General features: G+C 36.4%; 1 protein-coding gene across 19 annotated transcripts in view; it reads left to right on the top strand.

The window, feature by feature from the left end:
* Positions 1–12,358, top strand: part of LOC134544890 (protein PRRC2C) — a 355,574-nt gene that overhangs the window by 270,789 nt on the left and 72,427 nt on the right. For all 19 annotated transcript variants that reach the window (XM_063388526.1, XM_063388523.1, XM_063388533.1 and 16 more), the window contains one exon: positions 3,917–4,086. In XM_063388526.1, coding sequence (XP_063244596.1) covers positions 3,917–4,086 — 170 coding nt within the window. The remainder of the gene's footprint in view (positions 1–3,916; positions 4,087–12,358) is intronic.

Here is a 12,358-nt window from a genome sequence, read left to right as displayed (position 1 = left end):
AACATGTCACAGCATTTCAGGATAGCATTGTTCTTATATATTTTGTTTATAGCATAATGTTTTCTACCTGATCCACACAAGTTCCTTCGCCAGGTTTTGAACAAAAATAACCACCAGCCGGCTAGCATAGCCGTACTCGCGTGACGCGAATTCACTTAGCGCTAGTATTTATCGGAACCCATTGTTTGGGGTATGCAAGTCCGAGGTGTAATGAGTTTCTTTTATTTACATGCGCGAACAAGGTTCGTTAACACGTAATTTTAAATATTTTTTATACTTAGGCCTAACCTAAAAGTCTGAAAATACATCATTAAACTCGAACTCGACTCGTGATTCGTGAATGGCCGTGCCGAGTCCGAGTACTAATTAAAAACTCGACTCGAACTCGAAATTCGAGTACTCGCAGGTCTTGAATAGGTTTTGTTTTTATGGATTACTTTACTTTTTTTTTTTCTTTCATAATAGTAGCACCCAACGGCTCTACCCCTAATTTTCAAACTTTATTTAAGAATAAAATGTGCGATGCTTAAGCGATAAAAACTGTAAATTTGTTATTTTTCTTTTGTACGACTTCCTTATGCTGTGATATTTTTATTAATATTTTTATCCTTGAAAGTCAAACATGCTAAATAAGGTAAGCTGTGATACTTTTTATGGTCTTTCCTTTATTTACACTTTCCCGCTTTTTAAACTTTTTTACTTTGACCCCATGAAAAATAGAAATAAGTTTTACTGTAAATAATGTGCGTAGCCATGTTCCACTTTATAAAATAACCAACTGAAACTGTCAAACTTTCAAACACACTAATGATTGCCAGTCTGTAAATTTATAAAATACAATAATTAGTATGATTTTATGTTAGTGTTACAGACATATATTTTTAATATTTTTTTTTTTTTTTTTAATTTTCAGAATCTGGTTGTGCTTCTTAATATAGTCTCACTTTAATTTTAGTTACTTGATTTAAACTAGTGGTGCACCGATGCGGATACCGATTAATTGTAATCGGCAATTATCTTAACGATTACTTTGCCGATTATCTACGTCCCGGCGTAATTAAGTAGGTTTTTACAGTGTAATTTTTTGTTACACATTTTAGGACGAAATACGGTAATATTTGTATATATTACAAAATTCATCTTACTCCGTCAGATATTGATTACAGATATTTCGTTAAGTTTAATAAATCTCATTGCCTCGAACAATAAAAAATACATTTTTCCTACATGTTTATTTACATTTCGTCTTTGGTTTTTAGTCATTTTTATATAAATATAGTGAGATGGCGAGTAGTGAGAAAAAATGTGAAGTGTGGAAACATTTTTCTATAAACTCAAGTGAACAAAATAAAGCAGCATGTTTACATTGTTAAACGGTAATTTCTTGATGCAACCTTATGTGATAGTCAATAATAATGCTAGTTTTCCGCAACAAAAACTTACCATTGTAAATTACAATTATTAGACTGTAGTTCAAGTTGTTTACAATAACAAATATAAATAGTAGTTAATTTAATTTACACTTTGCAATGACTTAATAGTGTATTTTATATATTTTTGTACTGTTATTATAACTGTATTCTCGATTTTACCCAATCTTGTTATTAAATTCACATGGAAATAAACACTTTTGTGTGCATTATTACACTTAAAAAAAATTGTTCATTATAATCGGTAACTGAATCGGTATCTGCCGATTATTGCTCTCATAATCGGTAATCGGTAAAGTCATATCGGTGCACCACTAGTTTTTTTGTTATGTTTTTTTGTTTGCTGTATATGGAAGCAACTAAACCAAACATGAATGATGCCAACGAGCACTGGCAACATTTTGAAAGTGGGACAATGTGGTAACACAAACTAACTGATAAAGGTTATAATTTTTAAAAATGTCTTTAAAAGAAAATTTATACATGAGACAACTTTGTATTTCCGTTAATTAAATAAGTGGTAATGTTTGAATAAATATTATATTTCTACTTTAAAATACGTCCTTTTATACGGAAAAAATACCCACACAAAGCGCTCGGAATCTAATAGCAGGAACAAAAACATTATGCAACATTTGAGATGTTTTTTTATCCATATTTTGACGCCCTAAAACATAGGTGTGACTATTATGCGATAAAAGTGGGTACGTTGTTTTATACAGGAAAAGATGTTTATGGGAAACATTTTACACAGGAAAAAAAAAACAGGACATTTTATTAAGAAAATGGCAGAACTGAAGCATTTAACCGTCGTGAAGGTACCTCGAATATTAGAGATAATCTGAACTGAGTTTTAGTGCAATTGTAATTACTGTAATTTCCCATTGTAACTATCACACTGCCTGACAGCAATTTGAAAACTGATTGCTGTTGCACTGTGCTTTGTTCTGTGATCTTTAGAAAGATCATGTTTACTACCCACTAGAAGTGGACGGAAATTGCATTTTTACTTCGGCACGGGATTCAGTCCAGATAGATATTGGATGATCGGGATCTGGAGCAAAGAAAATAATATAGCTGGTATAAAGGAAATAATATTTACTAGTAAAATGTCTTTTATAAACCATCTCATCCATCCCATAAACCATTAATAGTCCAAATGATTTCAAGTTCACAAAAAAATATTGATACATAAGGACAAATAACACATAATGGAAATAAAAACCAACATTTTATTCCCTATTCTACTGCAAATTTTCGTGAAGAAATACTAATTCTTCAACGTGTTAACTTGTTTTGTTATTGACAATATTGCCAGCACTAGAGAAACCATTCACTGGCAAACACCATTGCTAGTTTTTTTCCCTTGAAGGATGAACAACTCAATTTTAGCTTTTGGATGTTGTACTACATGCTTGTGCATTCCTGTTGTTGATTCATACTCTGTTTTTAGTACAGAAGGGCAAAAGTGCATTGCAGCCTGTTATCAGGTCATTTCTTGAAGAATTTCCAAATGGTAGCTAGTCACATTTATCATGACTGCTTGGAATGCCAAATTTAGTAACTACACTTGTTTTTAAATTCATTAAATTTACCGTAAACAATTATTACGTTCACTTTTGAATCTCATTCTTTTTCCCGTAGTTTACTTTTGATCATACATGATAATTAACTCCAACAATTTAAAACTGCTACTATATTTCTGAAAAAATCTAACAACAAATTATGGCATTAATATTTGAAACCATGGTGGGTTTTTTTTTTTTTACGAAGTTTGTATCGCTTGGAATGTATCGAGTTCGGGTACATTGTTCATTGCTGCTCTCGTGAAATTAATTTTCTCACACAACCTAATGATACTGTAAAGATGTTTATGTTTGTCTAAAATAAAAATACATAGTAAGAATATGTTTGATCACACAGAGTACATTATTTATTCAGGTTTTTATTTTTAAAAGTGTTTATGAACAAGTGTTGAATTTACGTTTCACAGACAAGTCTTATGTGTGTTTTTGTGGTATCTTTGTGCTTTATCTGGTCGATACTTAGGCAAAGTTGCTATTTGTAAAACGTAAACATGTAACTTTTTATAATACAAAAATTTCTCTACATTTGGGAATAATCTTTTTCCGACTTTTATTCCAAGTTTTGGTATCCCGTCCCACAAAGCACTCTGAATCCAACAAAGGGATCAAACACACATGCAACTTTATGAAATTATTTTATTTTTTTTTTTTTCTGACTATAACTCCCTTGAGTAACATTGTGAGGATTTGGGCTAAAACATTGCCTATATTTAAAAACTGTGTGACGTAAAAAGTAAGAAAATTTTATTTGAAGTTCCATACAAAGTTTTGGAATGGGTTCAGCTAGTATTTGAAGACATCCTGATACACCTTGCAGCTGGTAAATGATGGGGGGGAGGGGGGAATTTTTCCGGCTGTTAGCACTCTATAACTGCATGTGTGTGTTTGTGTATGTTGCAGGTGGTCAGACAGGCTTCTTCCAGCCCACCAACTCCACCCTGCAGGCCGTGCAGCAGCAGGCGCCCACGGCACAGCAGATGCACCAGACGGGCTCCCCGTACAGCCTCCAGGGCTACGGCAACCAGTCTGGCGCGGCCACCCCTGTTGGGCTGCAGAGCTTCGGTTCACAGGTGGGTGTGCGAATTGCAATGAAACCAAGTCAGAAATGCCAAAACACAACTTTGTACACCGTTTAATGAAAATTCTAAGTAATTTTTGAAATAAACCCTTTGTAAATGTAATTTGATCCGGAAAGATGTTGGATGATCGGGATCGGGAGCAACAGCTTTCAAATAATGTTACTTAATTTGGTATAAATAAATAAATAAATATTTACTATTAAATTGTCTCTAATAAACCATCTCATCCATCCCATAAACCATTAATAATACAAATGAAAAAATATATATATTACCTAAGGACAGATAATAAGTAACGCATAATGGAAATAAAAACAAACATTCTACTGCAAATTTTTGTGAAAAAATACTAATTCTTTAACATGTTCACTTGTTGTTTTGTTATTGACAAAATTGCCAGCACTAGACAAAACACGTTCGCTGACAACCTTCATTGCTAGTTTTTCCTTGAAGGATTACCCAACTCATTTTTAGGCTGTGCATTCCTGTTGTTGAAATTTAATTTTTTAGTGTCCAATAATCACTGAGTTATTTTATAACAAAATACATGGATAAAGTGGATTTTAAAATTTAATTTAACTGTGTGATTAACCATCTATATCTTGTGTCTCCTTTCTAATTTGCAGCTTTATTTTAAATTTAAAAAATTCAGTTTGTTATATAATTACAGAACTGCCAACCTCTAATCACACCCATCAGTAATGACAATTATATGAAAAAAGTACGCGTAAATCATGCACGATAAATATTTCCTAGGGAATTATGACACACACTAGATAAAAAAGGAAAATGATATGTAAAAAAAAATATATGCCCTATATATATTAATACAATGCAAATTAATGAATGGAAAAAAAAATATTTGAACAATACAGTAAAACCTTTTTGTTGCGACCCCATTTATTGCGACCACCTCTCTATTACAACCCGATTTCGAGGAACCGTGAAAAAATTGCCGAAAATCCGAAGAAAATCAGACAGAAAATAAATTTCTTGTGGTGAGTACCGTGTTACTGTTTCTCTTGCCCAGTGCTGTACTGGGCAGCATAGGCGTGCGCAGGACTTCAGTAGTGTTGGTGCCAGAATACACAACAGCCCTGTCATTCACGGACCCCGAGCCTGAAGCGGGGGGTCCGGGGGTCCTCCCCCTCCCCCCCCCCCCCCCCCCCCCCGGAAAAATTTGGATTTGAAAGCATTAAATCCACAGATGTAAAAATTTTAACATTTTTTATGACAAATTATTGCTTTGAACGTTATAATCACCAGGAAAACTACTAAACTATTTACAGTTTTAAGCTTTGTTGAGCCATAAACTAAATTGCACAAATTGTTTGCAGGAATTAATGCTGGTGGCTTTGAAAAACTGTAATTATATGTTTTCTGAAGACGCCAAATAAATGCTAGATAAAACATTCTCAAATGTTAAGTTTTAAAATCAACAAATGAAGGGAGTTTTTGTAACATACCTACCTAAAATGTGTAAAATATTAAAATAATAAAAATACACAAATAAGAGTGGGCAAAAGTTTTAACTTTTGGAATACAACAAAAATGTTTTGTCGGCGACTGCATACAAGTCATCGAGTAAGCCTATCCTTTTAACTATCTAAACTCTCTCTTTTTTAAATAAACCCTGGCGGACGGCGGCTATTATTCCGTGCGCCTGCCGAGTGGAGTGGACAGTGGACACCGAGCGCGCATTCTATGTAATTCGAGGAGAACTAGGAGAAGTACAGCAAAACCCCTTATTTGCACTTTTCATGGGGACAAAGTAAAAAAGTGTAAAAAGCGGGAAAGTGTAAATAAAGGGAAAAGTATAAAAAGGAGTACAGTTTACCTTATTTAGAATTTTTTTCCTTTTGTTTAATAGCACATACTACAATGCAGGTACAAACACACTAACAACAAATTTTACTTTAGTATTTAATCAATTATTAATTTACCACATTTGACAAAAATAAAAAAAGAATGAAAGCCAAAATGTTTTTCTGATTACTTCCTAAAAAATAAATTTGAAATTTTCTTCTGCTTGCTTTTTTGGTTGTTCAAGGAGATTATTTGCCTCTCCAAATTATAAATACAGTTGCAACCGGCAGGGTTTATAACAAATACGGGCTACATACACATTGCTCACAGTAAAAAATTTTTTAAGAAAAGGCAGCAAATTGATGAATATTTACCGTCAATAGCGCGCCAAACGCGGAGAAAGGTCATTGTACTCGGTCAGCTGCTGTAACGACGCGACGGCGCATGCGCACTCTATGCTCCGCCCAGACTCATGACGCCATCAGCCGCCAACCAATAGATGCGAGCTTAGCGGAAAAAAATATAAGCTCCACCTCCCGTGTACCAATTTTATCCAGTTCTAATACCAGTTTATTGGTATACGCACCAGTTTTCTCGCTGCCGTGACATGTTCAAGTTTACGTTTATCATGATGTCTTGATACCAATAATTAATTATTTACGATCCCCAGAAATAAATGGTTAGTTTAAAAAATATGGCGTCAACTGTACAATACTTCCCAAATTATAAAAGACGTATAAAACAGTTACCAAGACACCGCTCATTTTATCTTGTGAAGTTTATGTCTCGTACCAGTATTTCGGCTAAGTTGTGATATAAATACAGTATCAGAACTTACAAGCAGCCATGTTTATACATTCATGAGTTTACGTTTTTCCCTCGTGCATTTTAGATTGTCTCCTGCTATAATTACTCGTACTTTTACACGCCTAGGCTTAAATTATTACATGTTTAGAAATAAAAGCAACTTTTCATGTTATAAAATATGTATATTTTGCTATTTAAAATGTTCATTGCCTACTAGCTCCACGGTATTTTCTGGTTGTTTATGGTTGTTACGTGACGTAAATAGCGGGATTGATTCGATTTTTTGAGACGTAATTCGCGGGAAAGTATTGTATTGGACTATATGGGAACCAAACGGGACCTGAAGAATATAGTGCAAATAACGGGAAAACGTAAATAACGGTAACGTAAATAAGGGGTTTCGCTGTATTTACATTTCAGAAGTAGCTGCGGCCCGCGTGTACAACACAAGTAATTGCACCTGGCTTGTTTCCGTGTGTATAGTTGGTTCGATTGATAATTGATATACTGATAGTGTTATGAGCACGTATCTGTAACTCGACACGATTGGAAAACATATTTTTTTTTGGAAATAATACAGATTTTTGTAAGCATGTATTATTTCTGCTTGTAAAAAAACAGAATAACGTTAACCCTAATGGTGGTGCCAAGGCACCTGTGGCACCTACCGTGCGCACGCCTATGCTGGGCAGTGCATATCTAAAAATAGATACCACTTACTGTCAACCGCTGTCAGCGCTTGACAACCCCCCAATTCCACGTCCCTTTGCCGGCAGGGTGCAGATAAAGGTTTTTGTGGCAACGTGTTTACGTTAAGCTTTTTGCGAGTGTTTAGTGTGGTACGCAGTTAAGGCAAAGCTACCTGCTGGATTTCTCTTGATTTTGATTACTATTTGTTGACAATGTTTGCTTAGTTTTTGAAGTCCGATTTGGTATATTTTCTGGCTTGAATTTTGAACTATTGTTGATGACTAGAGATGGTGATTTATAGCATTTAAAATAATATTTAGCATTTTGAATTTGAAATTTAGCATTTTGTAGCATTTTTAAAAACAAGATTTAGTCAATTCTCTCATTTTACATTACTGAATAAAAGTACATTTTTAAAAAGCATTAAATAATACACATATTAATTATTAACAGCCACAGAAATAAAGATCTAGCACAACAACAAAGATAGCCTATCTTGGCAAGTTCCAAACAACTTTCTAGCACTTATGAGTGCAATAAATTGAATACTTAAAATTACAATAAATATTTTTTAGCCGTGTTCATGGCCATAGTTGATGTAGAGTGCACAAATAATGTTATTGAAAGTCGTTTTTTTCAATTTTCGCCTTCTTTTGGTTTTCGATCATGCCAGAAACCGTTGCTTGCCGTTTTACAGACTTTTTTTCTTCATCCAATTTCTCGGTGAATCTTTTTTTTTTTTTTTTTGCAGCCTGGTGTCCCTCAGATTTAATGTGCTTTTCAAGTACATCTTTTTTTTTCCACTCCAGACGGCGATTACATAAATTGCACATTAAAATATTCGTATCACTTTTGTAGAACTGTTCATTTTTGTATTCATTTATGCGATCGCGAATGGAAATTACGTTTCATCCCATTTTTACCACGAGAAATAACAGTATACAACACATTCATGAGTATGCACGTATTTGTAAACACGCCACCTTCCACAGACTACACAAGATTGCGGCTTTCACGTGAAACACAGACAGAAAATGGGCGCGGCGAAGCAGAGACATCGCAATATGGTGGCCTAAAAACTTGTACTCTGCAAGATGACGGACACTCTTCCAGCTAGTTGTTCTTTGCTTTGTTTACAATCGCGAGGCACAGATGGCCATTTTTCATTCAATATTTACGAACAATAGTGTTGTGAATGACGTGACAATAAGATACTTGTGCTGAATACGCCATAAAATGATGGTTTCTTTTGATACTGAACTGAAACGAAATACAATTGGTAAATAAATTGTGTAGAGTGAAGACGAATCTACGTTTTTTACCTTGATTTCGCATTTATCTCTGAATAGTCTAGATTTCGCATTTTATAGCGGAAAAAATATAATTTAGCATATTTTCGCATCTATTTGCGAAAACGAAAAGTCACCATCCCTATTGATGACATATGCAGGTTTTTTTTCTTCTTTTTTTTCTGATTTTGTGTATTATTAGTTAATAAATAAAATACCATTAAATATTAATACAATGCAGGAAAAACCCTCCGGCCGCAGCGTGTGAACATGGTAGTCAGCCGCTCGCTCGCCCTTGCTCACCCTCTCCCCGTACCGTACGCTGCGGCCGATCTCGAATGCTGCTTGTACTTGTTAACAATCACGTTATCTGCTTCATTTTAACGAGAGTAAAAATATATTAAAACTGTCAGCAAATTGATAAAAGCTTTGTGTGTTCAAAACAGGGTACAACACTGGCCCGCCAGTTGTTTTCATTCGAAACGTGGCTAAAGAACTTGCATCGATCAGGCTGAAAACATCCTGCAATACGTGTAGGTTATAAGGAATGTTGTTATGAATTGAGATGTTATGTGTTTCGAGTAGATATCCACAGCGACTGACTGGATGCATGTCCGCCTCGACATGTTTTAACTGCCGCAGCGATGTTTATTTTGACAGCTCAAGCAATTATCTTTCCCGTGGGTTGACAGAAAAAGGTCGCTTCATCCAGCATAAAAAAAGGCTACGCCACTTATTCCCCACGCAGGAAACACACTGGCTGCCATCTGTCTCCCCCGCATTTATCTTTCTTCAAACTTTCCACGTGAAGCGACCACAAATTGGGCCGTTTTATGCTTTGTTTAGTGACAGCAGCTTGATTTTATTCGGTATATTCCTTTTCATAGGACCCTTGCTATTAAAATACATTTATATTTAAGTTTGAAAGCTTGTAAATGCCTTGCCAGAGATGAATGAACTCGAACTTGGTGTGAAAAGTGGCATATTTTGACATACTTTTTTTTGGGCGTATTTGTTGGGGAGGGAGGGGTCAGAAAATATTTACAACGATCTTACCCCTCCCTCACCGCTTTAAGGCCTTTTCACAATACCGCGATGCGATGCGATATGGCGACGCAATGTAGCGAAGGCAGCGACGTAAATATATGTCGCCAGCTAGTGCACTTCATAATAGCGCGACGCAATCGCCATGCAGCTGGGGAAAAAAACCAACCAGCCTGCACTCTGATGGGGATATTTTACAACATGGTTGTAAACAAAAGTTTTTGGCGGTAATATTCAGATTCTTGTTATTATATTTGTACACTGTCTGACTGGTAGAAGCATTTAATTATGGATAGGAATCACGAAGCCCATAATATATTTCTAACCAAGCATTATTTTTCTCCGTCTGATTACAATATTTGTTACTAGAAACATCGTACAAACACAGCTTTTTCTGAACTTCATCAATCAGACGCTCTTCAAAACTCATTTCAATTGAACAAAATCCACGTGTTGTTTACTAACATTACTTAAATGCATCAATACATTGTTTCTTACCTCCTGTTTTCAGTTCTTCTTCTTCTTCTTTACCACAATCTTGTGTCTGATTGACTGTTATTTCTGAAGTCATTAGCGACATCGCCGAAGCAACGAAACGGCCTCGTCGCCAAGTGAACTTTCGCGCATCGCGGGCGATGTAGTTGTGATTGGCTGGTTTGGTATGAAGTCACGTCACGTCGCGGTATTGTGAAAAGGGCTTTAGTACCCCATTCATAATAGCCAAATTTTATGAGAAGGGAGGGTGAAAAGTGCATTTTCTCACTGAAGGTTTTTCAAAGGGGAGCGAAGTAGGGGTGTGTAAGGGAGGACACTAGAGGGATGAGCTAGTCTTGAAGAGTGAAAACGAGGGGAGGGAGGGGTGAGCTCATGCGTCATGAAGCCGCTGCTGCCAGCCAGCCGGGCGAGCTTCGTGTGCGCCCACTCGCGTTGCAGAACCTACCGCTGCCATTATTTTTTTGTTAATCTTACAGGAACATTATGTATTGGAAGTATTAAAGCCGACATAAAAATACGCTGTGTGTTAAAATGAACAGATTTTAATGATCTTTTATTTCGGGTTTTTTTTTTTTTTTTAAATTTTTAAATTTTTTTCTCATATTCACATTTTGGTCAAAATGTCCAATTTTTTGACGGTTCCCGAGAATTAGAGCTGGGCCGATGCCGATCCCCGATCGTAATAATCGGCCGATTTTGTTAATTTTGCCGATCATAATGATCGGCAAAACGTAGCCGATTATTTTAGCCGATCATTGGTCTCCTACTGCAAACTTATAACATTGAATAATTACCTATACGTAACAACTTTCCATGTTTGTTTACGGTACTTTTCGGGAAGAAAATTTCATTATTCATCAAAAATAGTATGATTTAATAATTTAAAACTAACCACACACGAAAAAAATATACCAATAAAGTAAACAAATACCGTAAGTTTTATAAACATTGAACAGTTACATACCTAAGTATCAATTTTCACGTATATTTACGGTACTTTCGGTAAAATAATTTTCCATTATACTATTTGCAAAGTTATTTATCATTTACGAACCTAAAACTATGTATTTGTTTACCATTTACGGTTAATATTACCGGAATGGCGAATGGCGACTGTTGTTTAGGTTGGTTATGTGACGCCAGAGATTAGAGTGACGCGCGTCGCGCGACGGAATTCGTACGGATTAATGGCGCTAGTAGTCTCGTGGTTAGTAAACAACTACTCTTCGGGAATTCATCTATTTAGTTTTTTATCGCTAAATATGGCCTATTGAAAGTTTTGTTTAGCGAAATTAATATTCTTATCCTGTTTAGCGGGAAATAGAGCCTAACTTTCTTTTGTATAAAAACCTGGTTGATGAAGAGTTTTGTTTCCCACAGTACATCCTCGTTAATCCGTGACGCGCTAATACGGGAATCGGATAATCCGGGACGATTTAAAAGTGCAGAAAAAAAGAGAAGCTAAAGTTGTCAGCGCTTAAAATTAACGTCACGCGGGCCGGCGGCCGTAAACACTACAAGCCATCGCGTGAGCCGCCCAACCCAACTCTGCAACGCTGTTTGTACCGATCCTTTGTGTCGCACCCCCCCCCCCCCCCCCCCCCCCCTCCCTTCAGCTGTCACATTTGTCACTCTTTAAACTTGAGGGGGATGTCCTGACTTCTGTTTCCCGTCTCCCGTTTGTTTGAATGTTGTTTCACGTGCTGCTGAGTTACTTTCCGCCCGCCAACGCACGGCAGGCGCCTGGCGAGTGACGTGTCTGGCTGGCATTCGGCTGGTCGAAGGGGTGGAGGGGGGTGGGGAGCTACCCAAAATTTATGTGTACAAGGTCAGCACGATCTTATCTTTCTCTCTTCGGCTGTTGTAAATGACCGTGAACTAATGGCTAGGCAGTGCCGTATTTTTTTAAGCCGAGACAACAATTCGAAGGCGGCCCTTACCGTTAACCGATTATCCGGGTTTATTTATTTATTTATTTATTTTACAGAATTTCAATTATCCGGGCATCGGCGGGTCCCAATGAACACGAATAATGGGGAGTTTACTATTTTTATCCGTGTGCTGCCAAGGCGCAGTAAGCCTCGGTAGATGTTACGTCACATGACCTTGGCCTTAACCCAGCTGCACGCTGG

The sequence above is a fragment of the Bacillus rossius genome, chromosome 1 (assembly GCF_032445375.1).
Source record: "Bacillus rossius redtenbacheri isolate Brsri chromosome 1, Brsri_v3, whole genome shotgun sequence".
Taxonomy (NCBI): domain Eukaryota; kingdom Metazoa; phylum Arthropoda; class Insecta; order Phasmatodea; family Bacillidae; genus Bacillus; species Bacillus rossius.
Note: the sequence above shows the minus strand (reverse complement) of the source record. Positions and strands in the feature narration are given on the sequence as shown.